The 22,087-nt window shown below is 38.1% G+C and overlaps 1 protein-coding gene across 1 annotated transcript in view; it reads right to left on the bottom strand.

Moving 5' to 3' along the window:
• Positions 1-22,087, bottom strand: part of USH2A (usherin) — a 725,654-nt gene that overhangs the window by 93,734 nt on the left and 609,833 nt on the right. The window contains exons 58-60 of the mRNA XM_015077386.3: positions 18,642-18,800; positions 17,033-17,195; positions 3,244-3,598 (exon numbers count right to left, since the gene is read on the bottom strand). Of these exons, the coding sequence (XP_014932872.3) occupies positions 3,244-3,598; positions 17,033-17,195; positions 18,642-18,800 (677 nt within the window). The remainder of the gene's footprint in view (positions 1-3,243; positions 3,599-17,032; positions 17,196-18,641; positions 18,801-22,087) is intronic.

Below are 22,087 nucleotides of genomic sequence, written 5' to 3'. Positions count from 1 at the left end.
CCACCATCAAGAGGACTCATGCATCCATTGCACCTGTTTTATGTGGCTCTCCCAGCAACGTCCACCTGTCTATAAACAACTCTGGGGGGACCTTGGGACAAGCCATAATGGCGCTACACTCTGGGCAATTTATTGGTGGCCCCTCATGCAGAGATAGGATCTCAGTAAACAAGAGACTAAATGAGACTATTTAGTGATACCTCTTGCAAGTCTGTGGATTCAATTGTAATCCTTCAATTGTGGAAATGGATTCTGTGCCTCACCAACTGAAAATGCAGTTCATTTGCTCTGGAGAATTTTAGCCGAAGTCATCAATGAAACAAAAACTTGAAAAATTTCCAAAGTGGGCACAGACATGAAAGAAGGCAGTAAAGATGTTTAGCTAGTATAGGAATTAGAGAAATAGTAAGTAACTAGAGGCAGGAAGACACTCAGAGAGATTTAAAGGGGAATCATTAAAACATGAGCAGCAGAAACCTGAAAGCAAAGAAACTTAGAAATCTGAAACGCCCAGCGGTAATCATCTGTGCCTCAGTCTTGATTACTCATCTTCCCTTTCAGTCTCTGCTTTGCCCAAGCCTAGTCTCATGGTAGCTTTCAACAATGCAATTGACCGCAGTATTGAGTATTGGCATACCGAATATAGTGCTCAATGACTATTTGCCAAATTGGATTGAATCATCAATAATCTGTTCTTGACCCTGAAGATTCATTGAACTGGTATAGAGAAGTCATGCTCTTCTGAACTGGAAAGGGAGGACTTCAGTGACAGGAGGAGGGATTTGGGCAGGATAAAAGGAACATTCTCTGGCGGTGAGGAATTAGAATTAAGTGGTAGAACCTCCTTTAAATATCTCAAGAAAAACAAACAAACAAACAAACCTCAAGTGTTTCAAGTGTATGAAATTCAAAGACAATAGTTTATTTTTCTGATGATTTCTTTCAAAGATGTCAGCCCCAAAACAGTCATAGTGGCCTCCTGCCCTGAAAATTTGGCCGACTGACCAGAATGTCTGAACACTGGCCCGATTGCTCTATGGAAGATGTCTTGGATTGCTTAACAAGCTCAAATGGAGCCTTTCCTAATGACCCTAATGAAATCTTTTCTTGGGATTCTCAGGGCCAGATACCCAGATTCGGGTGTGTGTGGGGGGTGTACTTTCGAACATGAACACAGACACATACACTAGAAAATAGGGTGCAGAAACATTCCTGTTTCCAGATTATTCTGGCTGCTCTCTTAGCCCTGTGCGAGGATTGCTTTCTGGAAAATGGCAGGGTGAAGCAGTCCTCGGCTGCCAGGCAGAAGCTGTGTTTCTGGGCCCCAGGAACAAAGGGCCGTGTGATGCTTAAAGCTTGGGTTATAGGCCTTCCTCTTTTTCAGGAACTTTTTGGTGTGATAAAAACAGAACCTGGCAGATTAAATACAAGACAGAGTTCATTGTATACTTTAAATCTGGTGTTGTGAAATGAAATTGGCTATGAAGGAATGATGTAGAGGGTACTCCATAAGAGAATTCCAATAGAGTTGTTTGGGGACATTAAATGTTTAGGCTCAGGCTTCTGAAAGCCATGCTTCAAAATCAGAGGTTTAATTATTGCAATATTGGTACTTACAATAAAAATACTTTTAAATTAAGGTGCCTCATTCAGAAAGCTCCTGTCAAGAGTTTTTCAGTATTTTTACTTTATTTTTCAGTAGTTAACTTTCAGGGTGGAAGTTCAGGACACTAATTCCAATGATATGGTGAGAAGGAAGAGATTTCTCCATAGATCAAGTATCAACTAAAAAAGGTCTTCTGCCCTTAAGAACACTGCTTTTAATGCTTATAAGGAAGATTGTAGAAAGATGTCATATGAAAGACCCTTATCTACAAAGAAAATTAAATGTCACATAAAAAATAAAGTACCAATTCTGAATTCTAAATAAAATAAGGATTTCTTTAATATTGTCTCTTTAATTCACAGACTGCTTATTTTTTGGTCAAGTGAGAAAAGTGAACATAAGGACAGAGAGAAAATACTGTACTATAAACTATTCATTTACAACTATTCTTCTGGAGTTTCATTAAAATATGTTTGCTCATTATTATGTAGACATTTTGATGGATGTTATACTTCATGTATATTGGGCTGCCTCAATTAGCGGTATAGAAACATGGTCTGCTCTTTGAAAATAATACTTTAGGCTGTCTCTTCACTTTTTAAGAGAGGTTTTCATATTTACCAAGGTCTTGGCACATTTTGAAAACTGTATGTATCTAACTACTAAGACCACAAGTTTCATCTTCTCCATGAAGCCTCTTCAGTATGAGGGTTTCCTGCTGGCCTTTCGGAGCATTTCTTGACTAACACTTTTGTATATAATATTCTCTCTTATATTGTGGTTTATGGCTAGGAGATGGTGGAGTTTGGGATCTGAATCCCGGTGTCGTGGATATTACAGGCTATAATCCACTACTTCTCTCAGATTTTTCTTATGTTCAATTCTCATCTCTGCAGTAATTATAAACGAGAATGCTCCCTGATAAAAGAACCAACCTGTTTCCATTTCTTTCTCCCATAGAACATTAAGCTATGTCAGATTTAAAGAAAGATCTCAGAAGATACTAGGTGAACTCAATTAAACTGTGCTATGGGCCAGAGGTGATCAACCCAGAAAAATCACCACTGAGTTATAGTGCATGTGATATCTATAGCTATATTATCCAGATAGATCTAGAAATTTAACTTTCTTTGTTCTCAAGGAGATAGTAATACCACATGTATCTATATCTGTATCTGTATCTGAATCTGTATCCGTATCTTTTTCTATCTGTATCTGTATCTATATCCATATTTTTCTATATCTGTATCTATATCTGTATTTATATCTGTATCCTTTATCTGTATCTATCTTATATCTGTCTAATTTCATCGGTGCCTCATCCCCATGAGCTATACAGAGACACATTTAGTATCCCCATTTCATGGATTTGGAAATCACACAGAGAAAGATTCATTTACTTACTTGAGGTAATAGCAAACTAACTGTGGCCTGCAAACTGGTCTCCAATATCCCTTAGACTCAGTTCAGTATCTTATCCCTCCTTATGACTACATTGCTCTTTTTCACATGTGAAAGATTTTAATGTATTTAAGCTCTAACTGAAGAAAAACAATAAGCTGGATAAAAAAAAATAAATTTCAACATATTAATCAGATAATCTAAGTATCTGTTATTCTTTCTTTCTAAGTTCTTACCATCACGGTGAAAGCATGCACAGTAGAGATGTTAAATGTAGAATCATATGGTCTCTCTTGGTAGATCACATGGTACTGGGAGATAATGCCATTGGGGGATCGTGGCTCTGTCCAGTTCAGCAGAACTGAATGAGCACTGGTGGCTTGTGCCCAAGGTGCTGGCAGATCTTGAGGTGGGGCTTCCAGAGTCCGTGCCGATGACCACAGACTCTCCACTGAGCCCTTGGAGTTGTGGGCTCTGACCCGATATTCATAGAATGTGAAAGGCATCAGAGTATCTGAAGCATCGGTGAATTCAAGGGCTCCTTCTGACCAGACAAACAAAAGGGACTCTGCTTCGATGCCGGCAAGACGTCTGAAAGGAAGCCAGAAAGGCAATCAGGAACAGCTGCACATTTCAAAAGACGTTTGCACATAGACTAAGAAATTGCATTTCAGGGGCGCCCAGATGGCCCAGTAGGTTAAGTATCAGACTTCAGCTCAGGTCATGATCTCATAGCTCGTGAGTTCGGGCCCCACATCAGGCTTTGCGCTGATAGCTCAGAGCCTGGAGCCTGCTTCAGATTCTGTGTCTCCCTCTCTCTCTGCCCCTCCCCCGTTCAGGCTCTGTCTTTCTCTGTCTCAAAAATAAATAAACATTAAAAAAATAAAAAAAAATAAAAGAAATTGCATTTCAGAAAAATTTATCAGCTCAACTGTCCCTTTCTGGTGTCCTAATGAAGACCAGATGAAAGAATATGCAAGAGGACTGGCTCGATATCATTTTTTAAATGTAGGTTTTATATATATTTGGCTAATCATAAAGAATGCATATATTTCATAGAAAACATGTAAAATACAGAAGAAATAAAAACATTTAAACAGTGTAACACCGCCCATAATTATGTCTTGTCATATTACATTAGAAATGTTTCCTTAAAAAAATTGCACATGGAATATGCAGAAACACATACATTATTTAAAAACTTAAAAAAATCAGAAGCGTACACATAAGCACTATTAACACATGTAAAAATTCTTTTTGGATCTCTGTCTATATGTTTATGTACATGTGTGCAAGTGTATGCATGTGTACATGCAGGTACATGGCCCAATTTAATTTTTTGCACAACTGGAAGTTACACCATATACAATTATTAAAAGTTGATATTATTGGGAATTCTGACCCTTCTGTGGTAGACGGATTGCACTAAGTATCCTGATTTGTCTCCCTGTATCCCCATGTCTATTGCTAATGTGCTCTCAAGCTCACTCTAAACATGGCCATGGGACTCTCGTTGTCAATAGGACAGCAGCAAATATGATGCATGTGGAGACCTGGAAAGTGTTTGTACGCTGAGGTTGACCCCCTTGCCGCTCATGGAACCACAAGATCTTCATGCAAAAAAGCCCAGGCTAGCACACTGAAGGATGAGACTGATGAGGCGAAGCCATGGTTCTTATTCTCTTCCACCTGGTACAATGTGATTTTGCACCTGCTTCCAGGATATTTAAAACACACATATTTTTAAAATTTTAATTAACTAATTTATTTATTTAGGAAGAGAGAGAGAGAGCACACCCAAGCAAGCAGGGGAAAGGCAGAAAGAGAGGGAGAGACACAATCTCAGCCAGGTCCTGCACTGTCAGCACAGAGCCTGACATGGGGCTCGAACCCATCAACCGTGAGAACATGACCCGAGCTGAAATCAACAGTCAGATGCTCAACTGACTAAACCACCCAGGTGCTCCTAAAACATATTTAAAATTCATTTCCTGCATCTCATGTATTTTATCTTCATTTGAATTTTCTCTTCTTCAATTAAGCCATAACCCTTCGAAGTAAGGACCAATCTTTCTTGTAGTGATCAACAAACCTTTACTGAGCACTTAATATACACCATGCCTTGTACCAGGGGCAAAGGTAAAAAGTGGAGTGGAGAAGATTGAGCTAAATGTAAATTAATGAAAATAACATGATAAATTATGTAATATCGATTTGCTCTAGAGATCTTTAAAGGGCAAAAGTCAAATTCCTATTAGATGTCTTCTCCAAGACCTAGTAAAATGCAGAGTATGCTGAAAAAATTCTTTCAACTGCCTGAGAAAGGGATTGTTTAGTCCCATCAGTAGATATTACTGCTGTGAAAACGAAGGCAAACTATTTCGGTACTCAATATATAGAGCATTAAACATCTGAGTAGGAGAAATGGAATTGTCAGTATGGCCCCAAATATCTGATATTTCATTTGGAACAGTTATTTGCTCATCTGAATGTAAAACCATGATGCAAAAATAAATAAATAAATAAATAAATAAATAAATAAATAAATAATAAAATCATGACGCAGACCTAATCGGAAGGGGAAGTTCCTGAGGAATCATGGACCATTTGGTCTATTTCTGTGTGCCCAGCATCTAGCTCAGTAAATTCAATACTTCTTTTTGAATGAATGGCCACAACACACGTAATTCCATGGTTGTCTGCACTTTCGCCTCATCTCTATTAACTCTTTTACTTACTAGGTTGGGGAAGAATGTACCAAAGAGATGAACCTCTCCTACTTAGCTTCTACTCTGTAGTAGAGAGAGACTGATGGATAGAGCAGTATTTTCCAGGCCGTTAGGAGTATTTAATGAACATCCTCTTCAGATGCCAGGATACTCACATGCTGCCATATCAGATTAGCCATCAACACGGAAAGGGTTATTAAGACAAAGTAAATGACAGTACCTCTCACAAAAAGGCAGGGTATTTAAAATACTCGGCTTTGGGAATTTGAGGATCCTCAAGTGGATCAATCACAATGACCTAAGCACGAGCAATGACAAGCCTCCCGCTGGAGGCTACAGAGGCTTCCGAGATGCCACTCAGTGACCTGCAGTTATGGTCGGCAACCCACCTCATTATTCCTCGCCACCATGCGTGGGCCAGATTCTGCACTCAGTGTAGGTTTGCAGGGTTTGGCCTTTGTACTTGCTGCAGATACTAGGCACCAGGTGTGTCATTGGGAGGGATCCATTCTAATGAGGACCACAGGGCTCACAGCCAAGGACTCCCCTCAGTGAGTTTTTAAAAGGTGTTTGCAAGGAACATAATACAGCAAACAAACATAAACTTCTACCGGGAAGTAAGATTTTCTGTTTTGTCTGGCTTCATCCTTTCTATGACGATTCAGTTAATTTTTATTAAATTCTCATGAATCCCCGCATTGAGGTGTAGCCATGGCTGTGACATTCTTTTAAAACATTGCCTGAAAGTGTGACTTTTAAACATCTCTAAGAGGTTAAAAATTATGTTAGCTTCAAGTTTATCCACCAAAGCAGTTACAGGGTGCAGCCTGATGAAGTATTTCTTGCCACTATTGAATACTCAATAAATTAATACTGTGTTGGGGTAAATGCTCCATCTGTGGTGGTAAAAAATAGAATATCTTTATGTCTGAATACACTTGGAACAGAAGAGGTTACGTAGATCACAATTATTCCTAATTCATGTAGGATTTAGGCTTCAACTAACTGGAAGTGTTTCCTCCTAAACAGTCTGTGTTTAGGGAAATCACATTTTCAGTCTTCCCAAATAGCCAAACGGTTATTCTATGCTTAAACTCATTTGGGAGATACTTCAATTATGCTCTTTTCCAACTACAGTTAATTTAATGTTGTTTAACACTAAGAAGAAAACCAAAATAACTATGAAAACTAGGAACTACATATTTTATTTTAAAGAATATATTTATTTTGAGAGACAGAGACAGAGAGAGAAAGAGCATGCATGCGAGAGCAGGGGAGGGGTAGGGGGGTAGAGAGAGAGAGAGAGAGAGAGAGAATCCCAAGCAGGCTCTAAGCTGTCAGTACAGAGTCCCATGAAGGGTTTGATCTCAGAAACTGTGAGATCATGACCTGAGCTGAAATCAGGAGCTGGACGCTCAACCAACTGAGCCACCAGCACCCTAGGCACCATATTAAAAAAAAAATTTTTTTTTAATGTTTATTTATTTTTAGGAGAGAGAGAGACAGAATGCAAGTTGGGGAGGGGCAAAGAGAGAGGGAGACACAGAATCTGAAGCAGGCTCCAGGCTCCGAGCTGTCAGCACAGAGCCTGGTGCGGGGCTTGAAATCTCAAATCATAACCTGAGCTGAAATCAAGACTGGGACACTCAACCAACTGAGCCACCCAGGCACCCCAGGAACCATATATTTTAAAGGATATTCATACTTATATTTTTTTAATGTAGTATATAACCTTTAAAGAGAAACATCTTAACCCTCATTCTCTGCCAACAATTCTCAGGACTTGTCTTTAAAAACAACTAAAGCAAAACCCTATAACTCAGTTTATTTCTCACAGCAATTTAGTATTATGAAACTGCCACCCTCATCTCATGAAGAATAACAAGAATGTTGATTTAAATATAAAACCCCAGGAGCACCTAGGTGGCTACATTGGTTGAGCCTCCGACTTTGACTCAGGTCATGATTTCATGGTTCCTGGGTTTGAGCCCCGTGTTGGTCTCTGTGCTGACAGCTCAGAGCCTGGAGTCTGCTTTGGATTGTCTCCCTCTCTTTCTGTATTGTCTCCTTCCTCTTCCACTCACACTATGTTTCTGTCTCTCAAAAATAAATAAACATTAAAATAAAAATAATAAATAAATATAAAACCCCAAATACCTGTAGTCAGAGAAGATAGATTGTAGGTCCAGGCCTACAACCACCTGATTAGATGACCTTGGGAAAAACTCACCTGTGCTCTCTAGTTTCCATTTCACTTTGTAAGCTAGAGTCAATAACCTTATACAGGAAATGGAAACACAGGTGATTTATAAAATGCCATGTGAATGTTGAATCAACCAGCATTGTGGAGTGAGTGGATACTCTGGTGCGGGGGAGGAGACATCAAAGATCATCCACAAATGTTAAGACTTAATCCCATTTAAAACATTAATGATTTGCCATGCAATTGGCCTGTGCTTACCGCTGCAGCTTAATGTTCCAGACTTCCTTTTTTTCTAAACGTTTACTTATTTATTTTGAGAGAGAGAGAGAGAGAGAGAGAGAGACAGAAAGAGAGAGCGCATGGGGGAGGGGCAAAGAGAGAGGGAGAGAGAGAATCCCAAGCAGGCTCTGGGCTGACAGTGCATAACCCAACATGGGGCTTGATCCCATGACTTGAGCCTAAATCAAGAGTTGGACACTTAACTGACTGAGCCACCCAGGTGCCCCTTCATGTTCCAGATTTCGATTCTATTTTATATTCCACTCATAATCAAATGCTTGCCTATAGTTCTTTTATATTCCATGATTGTTCAGGCTTCTGTGGCTTTGATATGCTAATCCTGTTCTGCAGTGCCTTGCTCCATACTCTTTTCTTCTTCCCCCTTCTATAGGCTAACTTCAATTCATCTTAAAAAAATTTTTTTTTAATGTTTATTTACTTTTGAGAGAGAGACACACACAGAGGCATGAGTGGGGGAGGGGCAGAGACAGAGGGAGACACAGAATCTGAAGCAGGCTCCCCCAACACGGGGCTCAAACTCACAAACTGCGAGATCATGACCTGAGCTGAAGTCAGATGCTTACCAACTGAGCCACCCAGGCGCCCCTCCAATTCATCTTTTAAAGCTCCACCAGAGTACTTTCTCTAGGAAGTCTTTCCTTTGCTTCTCTCTCAAGTAGAATTATCACATCCTCCTATGTGTTAAGTCTTTTCTTTATTGATTCACTTGTCACACTATTCTGTAATATAATTTCTTTTTTTCTATCTTTTATACCATACTACAAGCTCCTTGAAGGCAAAGAATCTCTCTTACTTCTCTATATATTCTCAGCACCTAGGGAAGCATGGCACACTATATTAAACAATAAATATTGTTTTTGAGCAATGATTGGATGACTGGTTGACAAGAAGAGACCAAAATTCTGTGAAACCTGCCAACTAGAAAAAATGTGCCTGTTATTAAGTTGTCTCTGAGCAACAACCCTATCCTTCTATATTTGGCTTTTTGAGAGTGGAGCCAGGACTATACGATGGCATTTCTGCTTTGCCGGCTGACTCTGTTGGGCTAGGCCAACAGGGGGCGCCAGAGGAAGATCAGAAAGCTGAAAGGAAAAAGGAACTGGCTCCTTCCTCTTTGCTTCCTGTTTGCATGCTGATTAGGTAAGCATCACTTTAGCAAGGATTTTTCACCCTGAAAGTAACAAATCCTTCCTTCCTACAAGAAGTTTGTGTATGAACTTTTAATAACACTTGGAAAAACAGCTTCATCTCATGCCTCCTCCCCAGACACCTGCATCAGCTAGAAGCAGCCTCCTCAGCTGTCTGGATCCCAGCATCGGGGTGTCCCCCTCTAACTTCTGAGTTTTAAGAATTTTAGCTGCCTCGCTTGGTTCCCTCAATCCCGAGGGTAGTTGCTGTTTCCTTGTTGTAGCCACCTGCATGATATCTGAGAGTTCACTTTTTAACCTTTCAACTACCCGGTTAACAAATTTACAACTAGTTAACAATTATTTATGTTAAGTTCTTTCAGTTAAAATGACTGTCGAGGTTAAGGGTGCCTGGGTGGCTCAGTCAGTTGAGCACTGGACTCCTGATTTTGGCTCAGGTCATGATGCCAGGGTCGTGAGATTGAGCCCCTCATTGGGCTTTGCACTGAGCATGGAACCTCTTAAGATTCTCTCTGTCTCTGTCTCTGTCTCTGTCTCTCTCTCTCTGTCCCCTCCCATTTAGAGAGTGCTGTGTCTCTAAATGAAAATAATAAAAAAGCCTGTAGTGGTTTCTGTTTCCCAAGGAGAACTTGACTGCAATAGAGAGTGATGATGATGTTCACAGAGAGAGAGAGAGATAGGAAAATCATAGACAGGGTGGTGCTAGATTTGCATCTGGACTAACTGAATTTCCTATTTTGTCTTTATCACACCATATTATACATTCATTGTGAAAAGTAATTAGAAACTATGGATGAGCAAAAACCCCCCCACCCCAAAACAAAAACCAAACAACAACAACAACACAAGTGCAGGCAGTTCCCAACTTATGATGGCTCAACTTACAATTTTTCAACTTTATGATGATGTGAAAGTGATAAGCATTCTGTTGAAGTTGCACTTCAAATTCTGAATTTCGATCTCTTCCCGGGCTAGCAGTATGCTGGAGGGTGGTCTTTCAGAATTGGGGGTACGGCAGCGAGTGGCAGCTCGCGGTCAGCCACACCACAGAGTAAACAACTGCATACTTACAATCCTGTTGTACCCATACGGCCATTCTGTTTTACATTTTCAGTACAGTGTTCGATAAATTACATGAGATGTTCAACACTTTATTATATACTGCAGGCTTTGTGTTAGCTGATTTTGCCCAACTCTAGGCTAATGTAGGTGTTCTGAGCACGTCTAAAATAGGCGAGGCTAAACCATGATGCTTGGTTCGTTCGGTGTATCAAATGCATTTTCAACTGATAGTATTTTCAACTTACAATGGTTTATTGGGATGTAATCCCTTCGTAAGTCCAGGAAGATCTGTATTTGAAAGGATTGTGCTTAACCTATCGCTGGGAGATAAGCATAGTTAACTTTTTTTTGTTTGTATTAAGCATTCTAGACATTTTTTATACACATATACGTAAAAAAAAAATTCTATGTATTTAAGGAAAAACAGACTCATACTAGACACACTGTTGTGCAATCTGCTTCATTTATTATCAGGAATCTTCTTCCTTGTCCTTAAATATCTGTAACTGCCAGATTCATCTTCCTAAAGCATGGTACATCTTCTTTTTATTTAAAAATTTTTTTAATGTTTATTTATTTTTGGGGAGTGGGAGTGGGAGAGTGGGAGCAAGGGAGAAGCAGAAAGAGGGAGACACAGAATCCGAAGCAGCCTCCAGGGTCTGAGCTGTCAGCACAGAGCCTGATGTGGGGCTCCAACCCAAAGACCATGAGATCATGACCCGAGCTGGAGTTGGATGCTTAACCCACTGAGCCACCCAGGCGCCCTCAGCATGGTAAATCTTTATTGTACATCTAGGATGACTTCCCACTTTTATCATGCTTCATGTTTAACATAGTATGTTCACATACATTATTTCATTTAATTCTTACAAAATTCTAGGGTGTTATTCTCTATGTTTATTAACCTAACTTTACATAAAAATGAAACTTGGGGATTATAGTGACATACCCAAGGTCACATAACCAGTAAGTGGTGGACCCAGAGCCTGGAAGCCATATCTTCTTTCTGTCGACCAATGCCACACTCTGTCCACTTTATCAGATTGTTTCTTTTACCACAAACTTACAATGGCTTACATTACCTCCAAATAAAAAATCTAAATTCCTTAGCCTGGTATTCCAAGTCTTCTAAAATCTACCATCAAACTGTCAAAATTTACCCTACAAATAACAAAGGCTCCAGCCAAGCCTGATCATTACTTGAACACTATGCTTTCAGCACTGGGAATTTTGTTCATTCTATTAATATTATTCACAAGAGACATCTTTGCCATCAGGCTCTGCTTGTTAAAATCCTCTCTACTATAAATGAAACAGAATACAAAGTTCTGAAATGGACCAGATGATAGCAGGGAATTTTGTACAGGTGGCATTTCAAGTCAGTGAGGTATAAAACAATGTTGACAAACTAGTTTTTTTAAAAATAAATGCATAAATTTCTTGTCTCATTCTTTAAAACAAAATCAAGTCTACACTTAGATATAATGAGTAGAACCCATAAAGTTGCTGGAAGAAATAATTGATGTGTTATTTTAATAGGATCATTAAAGGGAGAATTTCCTTACTATATAAAGAGCATAGACAAATTAATGAGAAACAAAAAAAGACAATAATCTAAGGGTGCATAATATATAATACACATACATACAAATAGCAGGTAAATATTTAAAATAAATGAATAACTTCACTTATAATGACCAAAATTTTAATTAAAACAGTAATAACATGCCGTTTAAAATACTGAACTGGCAAAGATTTGAAAAATTGATCAGACCCACTATTGACAGCAGTTTTCAGAGTTAAAAACCTTATATACCATTTTTAGAGATAATTTAGCAAACTCTAAAAATTTTAAATGTACAAAATTTGACCCTGCACTTCTAGTACTAAGAATAATCCTTCACATGCTTATTGTACAGGTGTTTTTTGAAAATTGCTGCTGTAATGAAAACTTGGAAATCACCTATTTTGCCATCGGTAGAAGACTGGTTAAAATATAGTTGAGTCATTAAGAGAAATGAGGTGTGTGTGTGAGCAGACAAATGCTCTAAAGAAAATTGCAGAACAGCATGAACAATATGATTCCTCTTATGTAAGGGAAACTATAAAAAAGAAAGCAGAAATATTTTGTATAGTAAAATTAATAGTATTTACTTTTATTGATAGAAATTTTATATGCCTTGGGTAAGTCATAGAGAAAGGATAAATAATCTTTGTAATATTCTGTCTGGTTAAAACTTTTCCCAACCAAACTATTTCTAATAATCACCACTAAATTTTTATTTTTTAAAGTGTTTATTTACTTATTTTTGAGACAAAGGGAGTATGAGCTGGGGAGAGGCAGAAAGAGAGGGAGCCAGGTTCTCAAGCAGGTTCCGCTCTGTCATCACAGAGCCTGATGCAAGGCTTGAACTTATGAATTGAGAGATCATGACCCGAATTGAAACCAAGAGTTGGATGCTTAATTGACTGTACCACCAAGGCGCCCCATAAATTTTTATTTTGTAAGGCCAAGTCCCAATGACATCAACTTCATCCATGAATGAATGAAGTCTTCCCTAAATATTCCAGACAAAAAGAATCTTTCTCTCTTATAAAGTTTCTGGTAAATATTTATATTTTTCACATTATATTTCTCTTTTTCTGTTTGTTTGCTTAGTTAAATTTATATCTCCTATAATAGTAAAAGTTCTTCATAACAGGGCTCAGATCTCACAGTAGATATGAACATATGTATGTATGTATGTATGTATGTATCTATCATCTATCTATTTATCTATCTATCATCTATTTCCATCTCCATATCTATCTTTCCACACAAAATGAATTGACTGCATTAAAGTTCCTTCACTTTTAAGTCAATACACTCTTTTCTTAGTTTACTCAATCAGTTTAATCATCCATTCTAGAAAATTATTACTTGTGGTTCCCTGCTTTGAATATTCTTCAATATTATCCATCCAGCCAAACTACCTTAGGTTTTATCCTTCAAAACCTTACTATTTAAATACTCAGAAGGGGTGCTCGTTATCCATTTTGACTTTTATAGTCCAAGATACCGTATATATATTTTTCTTATTGCACATCGATCAACCTTTGTACTTCTTTAAAGAGATGGTTTATGAGAATAAACCTGATGCAATTTTGTCTCTATTAAAACGGAAGCGCCTGGTGGGAGGTCATTTTATTAAGTGTTTTGTAGAGTCCTAAGAAAAAAAGTATTTGGTGGATTTTGTAGATGGAAGTCGGATTTTGTAGCTGGATTTTGCCATTTACAAAGTTATAAGATAAAGGGGGAATACTGAAAAATCTTTATTATACAATCCAAATATACTATGAGGAGAAAGCAACTGCCCAAGATGGCCTTGTCTATACTCTATCAGTAAACAGTTTGCAAAAACACTAACATTAATGTTGTCCCTACTGTGGGAATCCCTTTTGTAGCTCACATTCATCAACAAAGTAGCCTAAATAAAATAAAAAAAGTAACAGGTAAACTGAACAGAAGCAATTGCATTAATAATCATATCCTTCCTAGGTTATTTGGTTTTGTTTTGTCCAGTCATCAACATCCCTTTATGAGCACAGACACTTTTTAATAGGATGATATCTAGAGGCAGTCTCTAAACAATAGAAGGAAATTACTGAGGGGCCGTGCTTTAGGGAGTTGGAGAGAGCAGAGTGACAAGTATTTTCAAAATGGGATTGGCAAGTTGGCTTCCTGCAATTTAATGAAAATATCTGCATAGGCCAAACCCTGTCTTTGGTTTGAGTTAAATGTATTTCCTTTGGTGGCGATAGAAGAAAGAGGAGGCAAATGATGAAGCAGAAATTACATGCCATAACCTCCCCAGAAATACTGCAGGCTTGTGGCTATAACTATATAAGGGGCTCTATGTAGTCCCAGAATGAAAAAGAGCTATGTGTCTACATTCTATTCCTGTCCTTACAAATTTCTGATTTTTTTTTTGCAGCTATCTAAGAAAAATTTGATATTGTTGTTGTCTAAGCACATTTAAACTTCAGCTGAAATAACCGCCAAGTGATTCATGCCTATGTAGGTGAATATAACGATTGTATCTGGAGCCCCAGTGCGCCATTTTCATTTCACTTTAAATAAAAAACAAAATGTATCTATGTCAGTCAGTGCCCTTCTGCTGTACTCAGAGGTATCAAACAGGCTACAATTATGATTGTGAAGTGATTGTGTCACATTGGAGGAAGGTTTATTGCTTTTGAGTCCGCTAGGCAGTAACACATTCTGTTTCATATTACTCTTTATATCATTGTTTGGCTGTGACTAGAATAATCAAATGCCATCAAATGCTGTCAAATTCAATTTACAGTATTTTTCATTGAAGCGGGCTTTCTGCATTATATTTCCTGTTTTCCCTCTCTAAGGCTGCCATGGAATAGTCACTGTAATCATGAGCTTTATTTACAAAACCAACAGAGTGAAGCCACGTCCTGGTCTATAACAGATACTTTATTTCCCTTTATTCAGAATAGGAATTTGATGTGCTTTTCTCATACAATTAGCATTAAGTAGATGAAAGAAAACTATTCCAAGAGGATGGGTATTTTAGAGCCTGCACTAATGTGCTTAGCGTAAAATGTAAATTCGCATTAGCCATTTTTACGTGTTCATGTGTATTTGAATCAGAAATATTATTCTTCAAATTAATGTTTGCTGAGAAGAAATTTGGCTTGTTTGTCTTGGGCAGTGTCATTTACATAACCAGAAAGGCAATAATACTTTCTCTTCATAATTTTCCTACAAACCCTCACTCATGATTGAAGATTGACCTGTATCAAAGGGTTTCAACACCTAACGTTGCAAGAGGATCCTAAGCGAAGTTTCACGATGTTTTCAGAGCACAGGACCAAACAGGGGAAGACATGAGATGCTAACAAACGATGTTAGAGGAGGGCTGAGGGTCTGGGAAAGAATGTGTTTTTCTCTGTTTGCCTGATGTGAATACATTGCTTTTGGAAGGGGTTTTCAGCCTGCAGATCCTTTATGTCTGCTGGTCCCTGCCTTACATGGTGTCCTTATTGTCTTAGACGGTTAAGTTGTGGACATCTCCTCCACCCCTAATTCATATGTCAAATTCCAAACTCCCGAGGTGGTGGTGTAAGATGAGGCATTTGGGAAGTGATTGGGATATGAGAATGGAAACTCATGGTAGGGTGGGTGTCCTCATAAAAGAGACTCACAGAGCTGCCTCGTTGCTTCTACCATGGTGAGAACACAGTGAAATGACAGCTGTGTATGAACCAGCAAGTGGGCCCTCACCAAGCATGACATCTGTCAGCACCTTGATTTTGTGTTTTCTCAGCTTCCAGAACCGTGAGAAATGCATGTTTGTTGTTTATAAGCCCCCCCAGTTGATACCATTTTTGTTACAGCTGCCTGAAGGGACGAAGTCAGACAGCAAACCCTCAGTTGACAGGTTCTTTGTCTCCTTGACTCTGTTTCTGTTTCTTGACTTTTGCCTTTTCTCCTCTCTTTCTTCCTCCTTTGGGGTTGTTCGTTCATTCTCTCCCCCACCCCCATTCTTTCTTTCTTTCCTTCCCATTCTCCCTTCTCCCCCTCTCCCTCTCCTTCTTCTCCTCATTATTCGTTACTTATTTAAAGAAAACTTTAATTTAAAACTATGTCTGTGTTGATTGGATGAAGACTGGACCAGGGAGCACAATACACTTCAACCCAGAATGCCTATGGTCTCCTTGTCTCTCCTTCCTTACTCTGTCTCTTCTCTTACCCTCCCCTCCCTCTTTCCTTCTTTTCTTCATTTTAGGTAGATACATTTAACAAATCCTGCACATCGTGGTGAAAAGAAGCTACATTACCATCTACTACATCCCAGTATCATCTAGCCAGTTGAACGGAAACTCATTCCAACAGAAGGGTATCTGCAGAGCTGAGCTGTTCTTTCTGCACACAAAAAGGACCCTGTTTTGAGGATAAAAAGTTTTTCCAGGGGTGCCTGGGTGGCTCAGTCAGTTAAGCATCTGATTCTTGGTCATGATCCCACGGTTGGTAGGTTTGAGGCCCACATTGGGCTCTGTGTTGACAGCATGGAGCCTACTAGGGATTCTCTCTTGCCTTCTTTCTCTTCCTGTCCCTAAATCCTGCACTCTCACTCTCTCTCACTTTCTCTCTCACTCTCAAAATAAATAAATAAACTTAAATTTTTTTCCAAGCTCCACATAACAGACGATGTAAAATATTAGAATTCTTATTGCAGACATGGTTCCTTCTCTGGGATGACTGTGTTCTCTTGGTCAGTGGGCCTCTAGAGGACTGCTCTATAAGTTCATCAGAGGTAAAGCTGATGTGGACTAAGAGGTCTCATCCTTCAAGCAGGGCTCAAAACAAACATATCACGTGGTAGCTGTGGCTTTTCCCCTTGGATAATGTGTACAAGCTTCCAGTATGAATTTTAGATCCTAGCACGTGCTCCAAAAACATGAATTCCCACCCATTACCTTATAGAAACAGAAAATGTATTTGCTTTTACAGCCCTGGAATAGTACACATTTTTCAATAATTTAAAATAATAGTAACAGTCAATGTTACCTGTGAAGAAAGTAGTTGATGATGACTCCATTTGGCTTTTTAGGTGGCATCCATTTAACTTCTATGCAAGCTGGCCCCAATGCCTGAAGAACTGGGGAATTTAGGTCCATTGGAGCTGCTTCAGATGTCTTGACAAACGTCCCACTGCTAACTCCACAACTTCCTTTAAAAAAAAAACGAGTCCTTTAGTGATTTGTCAAGCGGCGAAAAGAGTTACATATGCATGTAGAAGGGTAAGGAGATCACAGAACTCATGTTAGCTGGACTTTTATATATACACTTGTACACATATTTTAGACTAGTACTATACATCTCTATATAATTTGAATATAGTTATATGTATATATACTATATTATATATATTTTATGTATATTTAAATAAGGAATCATTTCTGGAAAATCCATTAAGTAACCACAAGTTTATAGAGGCATAGGCAAGAATACTTATGCTCGTCTGAACTGTGGTTTCTCTAGTTTATTACAGTCATTCTAGCCAGAAAGTGATAATATAGTTGAATACCATAAGTGTGTGCGTGACCTGCACATCTTGACTATTCTTAAGAATATCTTATTTTTGCCAACACTTCGAAATAATTACCATCTCCCAACACACAGGAATCAAACAAACAATTTGAAGAATATTGTATCTCCACAGCATAGTTTTAGAGACATAGAGATGCAGAAGTTGATTTTGCATTCAAATAAAGAAAACACTGGTTTAAAATAGTCCTATGTTGATTAGCTGAAGACTGGATCAGAGAAAGCAGCATCCTTTAAAACAAAATGCTTTGGTCTGGTTTGTAGAGAGAAGTGGGCAAATGGACTCAAGTTTGGAGATGAGGCAGAGCAAAATCGCAGACCCATCATTCTAACCAACTCCATGGGAACTGATACTCATTTGGAAATAGAAGTTCCTAAGCACATGTAAGACGGGATTGCCACCACATGCTGAGTATAAGATCGGGACATCTCTTTAAGGTGAAGCAACATGTTTTATACACCAATACGAGTTACATCTTTTCTTCTCTTATCAATATATGATGTAACATTTGGATGGATGAAGGGACTGAGGGAGGCTCTTCCTCAAGACCACTCAGATAGATGATGATTTCATAGACCACTAGCCTATGCCATAGAACTCAGGGTGACAAGCTGTGTATATGAGATAAGGTTCAGGGAAGCACCATAAAATACGTAAGATTCATTTGAGCGTAACTCAGCTTATAAATAATGCCTCCCCTCACCCCCAAATAAAACAAACCAAACTGAGTACCTTTTCTTGAAAATTTCACAATATTTATTTCGTTTTATATTACCAATGATTCCTTATGTGATCTAGGTGTTTTTCTTTTAAAGGGCCTTATAAAACAAGACTTTGCAAAACCACCATTTTAATATATTTAAATATTCATGATTTAATGTGCAGAAATGCATAATGCTTCACTCAATGGCAGGCTCTGATTTTTCTGGGTAAACAGTCCAGTACAAATAAGAAATGATATGTTAGTCTTTGTATTTGAATTAAGAATCTATTCCTTTTTAATGAATTTTTTTTTCACAAAATGCTTTTTTTATAAAAGCCCAGGACAAGTGTTTGAAAGACTTTCACCATTTTGACACGCTTGTATCCTTATCTCATATTGTGTGAATGGAGCCAAATTTTCCAGAAGGATGGATTGATGATAACCAACAGAGGTGGTCTGAGGTGCCACACTTCCAGCATTGAGTAAGACATTGTACTCCACAGGCATTTGGGGGATAAGGATCCCTTTAAAGAGAGAGAAAGAGAAAACACAAAGGTATGCTATACAAAATGGCCAACCAATATTTGTCTTTTAAAAGCAATGTTATCTTTAAAATAGTTTAAGTATTACTGAATGTAGCAATGAACAGTTGCATGAATGTATATTCCAGAAGTAAAACAATGTGTATCACCCACTTTCAAAAACAAATGAAGTATATATAATAGTTCTATTCAAAGGGATACTCCACAGGCAAATAAAAACAAAAGCACGTTCCACTTCTTAAAAAATACAAGGGAACTAGAAATGGTGTCATATATTTTTGCTAGGCTTACTTACTCTTAAAGTACATAAAAAACCCCACCAGTTTTGCTTGTGACAATAATTTTTCTGTAGGCATTGTGTATGCATCCAGTCTGACACAGATCCTTGACATAATAGCCCATAAAGTATCCAAATCATAGTCTACCTAGAGAATTCCCAGTGCATTAATTATTGAGTCAGGACAGTCCACTTTGTCAGGGAGACTTATGGACCTAAATACATATGAAATTTGGGTTCAAAAACTGTCATTTTTCACAATGCTTCCTAAAGAAAGAAGGTCTTGTCAGCTTAGCCTCTTCACAATCTAGTCATATAATTAAATGCCTGTAAGTTTTATTTGGTCATGAACAACATGGACTTTTTTTTTTCAAGGAGAGTCTATGAGCCTTGAATGAAGAATATAAGGGAATATCGCGCTAAGCTTGCTCATTGATCTGATAGCTTATAACATTTGTGGGTTTAATTACTTGCCTTTGTAGTGCTTAAATATGTTTCTCTTGGCTGTAGAAACAATGAAATCAACAGAACAGGACTCAATAACCCTTGAGAAATGAGGTCTAAAAAAATAAAATGAAAGTTTTTTGTAGATATACCCCCAATGTATAAGGAGTGGAAGAGCCAGTAAAAGCCAGAGAAGCTCTCAGGATTTGGTGCAGGATGGATGAAAATAAGGAGTCTCTGAAGGATATATGCATCACAGTCAGGAGTGATGAGTTGTTTCCTGGAAAGATGCTAGATTTCGCTGAACCCAGACTGGGAATTTTTGTTCTAAATTGGAGCATCCTCGTTAAATTATCTTTGCCCTAATAGCTTAAATTACTGCTATTCTATCATTGATTCTTAAATTCTGTCTCCAGCTTTATATCTCTCTTGCATTCCAGATTTCTATTTTCAACAGCCTACTTTACAGAGTCCTCAATCTCAACAGGCCTAAAGCAGAATCACTATATTTTCCACTCCCAAACCTATTCTTCTTGGGTTTCCTTTCTGTTTTCCTAAGGCACAGACAGGCCTTAGAGTAAACCCTTAGGGTAAGATTTTTAGAGTAGACCCTGCCTTTTTTTACTCAGTTGCAGCCATAACCCAAACAAGAACAGCCATCTCATTGCAATCCAGTTTTATGCAGGATAGCATACATTATCTAATACTACCAGAATGTCAACTTCATAAAGTCAGGGACTCTGTTCTCCCCAGTGTGGTTCCAACGCCTAGATTTTAGCACAAAGTTGCAGCTCAACAAATGTTGGTTAACTGACTGACTGAATGAATGAAACCTCAGGACAATATTGTAAAGTAAATTGTATTACTTTTTTTTTTTTTTTAAGATGAGAAAACCAGGGCTTGGGGGAGTCAAACAATTTGTTCCAGATTGCACATTGATTAATTGGGATAGTCACAGTTGAACTCAGGCCCATCTGATACCAAAGCTTATCTCTCTATATTATGCTCTCTCTTGGTAATGGAGATTTGGATTAGGACAACTGGGAGGAAAAGGAGAGGATAATTTTGAGATAACATGGGTACCCAGAAAGAACAGGTATTGGACACTGATTCAAGGTCTGGGAAAAAAAAAAGTGATGGAAAAATTAAAATTCCCACTAATGGAACAAAATTATAGGTGAATATTTAAAGTTCTGAAGAGCAGGTTTCCAAAACTGAACCACACACACCCTGGATGTTTGTGGACTTGTGTTGAAGTATTTTCAAGAGAAGGACAAACATGGTACCTCTTCCTGGAATATCAGTTTGACCTGTAAAATTTGGGAAATGCATGGCCCCACTGCCTGAGTGATGGAAACCAGCAGAATCCCACTTTTCCTTGTTCACAAAAATTTGGTATGGATTTTTCTTCCTAAAAAGGCCCAGACTAGAAAATTATAGGGTTATTGACTGATTAGAACTTTTACTAGTCAGTCATTTTAACTCTAAAGTTACCTCAGAACTAACCATATGACAACAGAAAGAGTTTACGCTGACAAAATCAGTGTGTTGAACAAGTCCTACTCATGATGCAATCAAAACACAACTTAATTTTAGTTGTTCACTATTGCTTTAAAATGAATTCATCATGGGTAATCTTCTATAGATACAGGATGAAAATTTGGCTGGGCCCACGTTTCTGCTGAATCTCAAGTAATAGGCATTTCTATGTTATTTTGTTTCCATGAAGAAAAAAGATATAAAGACAAAGATTAATGCCTAGAAAATTCAAATAAATTTATTTTTCTCTTTAATGGCTTCGTGAATACACATAATGGGTTTATTTAGAAAAGGTTCTTAAGGCCTAATTCTGAACTGTAAGACAAAACTGGGAATGGTTTTACTGCTTCCAACAAGACTGCTATAATTAAAATGAAGTTTGAGAGTTGATGAAGAGAGTTGATTATAGGGACCATTTGAGACTCTCGGTTCATTAATGGAGAAGGAAAACCTATGTGCTGTATTAGAGGTAGAATAAAGAACAGTATAATCAGGCTTTTTCCCCCCACTAAAAATGTTCTTTGGAGTTTGTTGTTCAAAGTAGTAAAAAAGATTGAAGAGCGGATCAGGGACTTTCTCAGTTTGCAGGTAGACATCTCAGCAATAAGAGATGTTTATGGAAATTTCCATTCATTGGGAATGGCACAGTATTCTACCTCACATGCTGGGAATTTCTCCTTATTGTTACCCTGACGTAGTCTGTAAAGCCGTGGGGGGGGGGAAAAGGTTGCTGTTTGTACCCACATATTTATAATAAAATGAAGACAGAAAGAATTGCCTGGACATTCAACCTATTATTGGGGTCAGCTTTCTCCAGAGCAACCTAGTATCTTGAAATATAACAGCATATTACTCTTTACCCAAAGAGATTAGTAAAAAACCAATTTTTCCCCTAATGATAAATTATAAAACACACTAAGGTTTGGATGAAGACAAACACATTGGAATACAATGGCAAATTTGTATGAATCTTTAAGATAAAAAGCAAGACCTTGAAGAAATCACAAGC

This window comes from Acinonyx jubatus, chromosome E4 (genome assembly GCF_027475565.1).
Source record: "Acinonyx jubatus isolate Ajub_Pintada_27869175 chromosome E4, VMU_Ajub_asm_v1.0, whole genome shotgun sequence".
Lineage (NCBI taxonomy): Eukaryota > Metazoa > Chordata > Mammalia > Carnivora > Felidae > Acinonyx > Acinonyx jubatus.
This window is presented reverse-complemented; position numbering and strand designations above follow the sequence as displayed.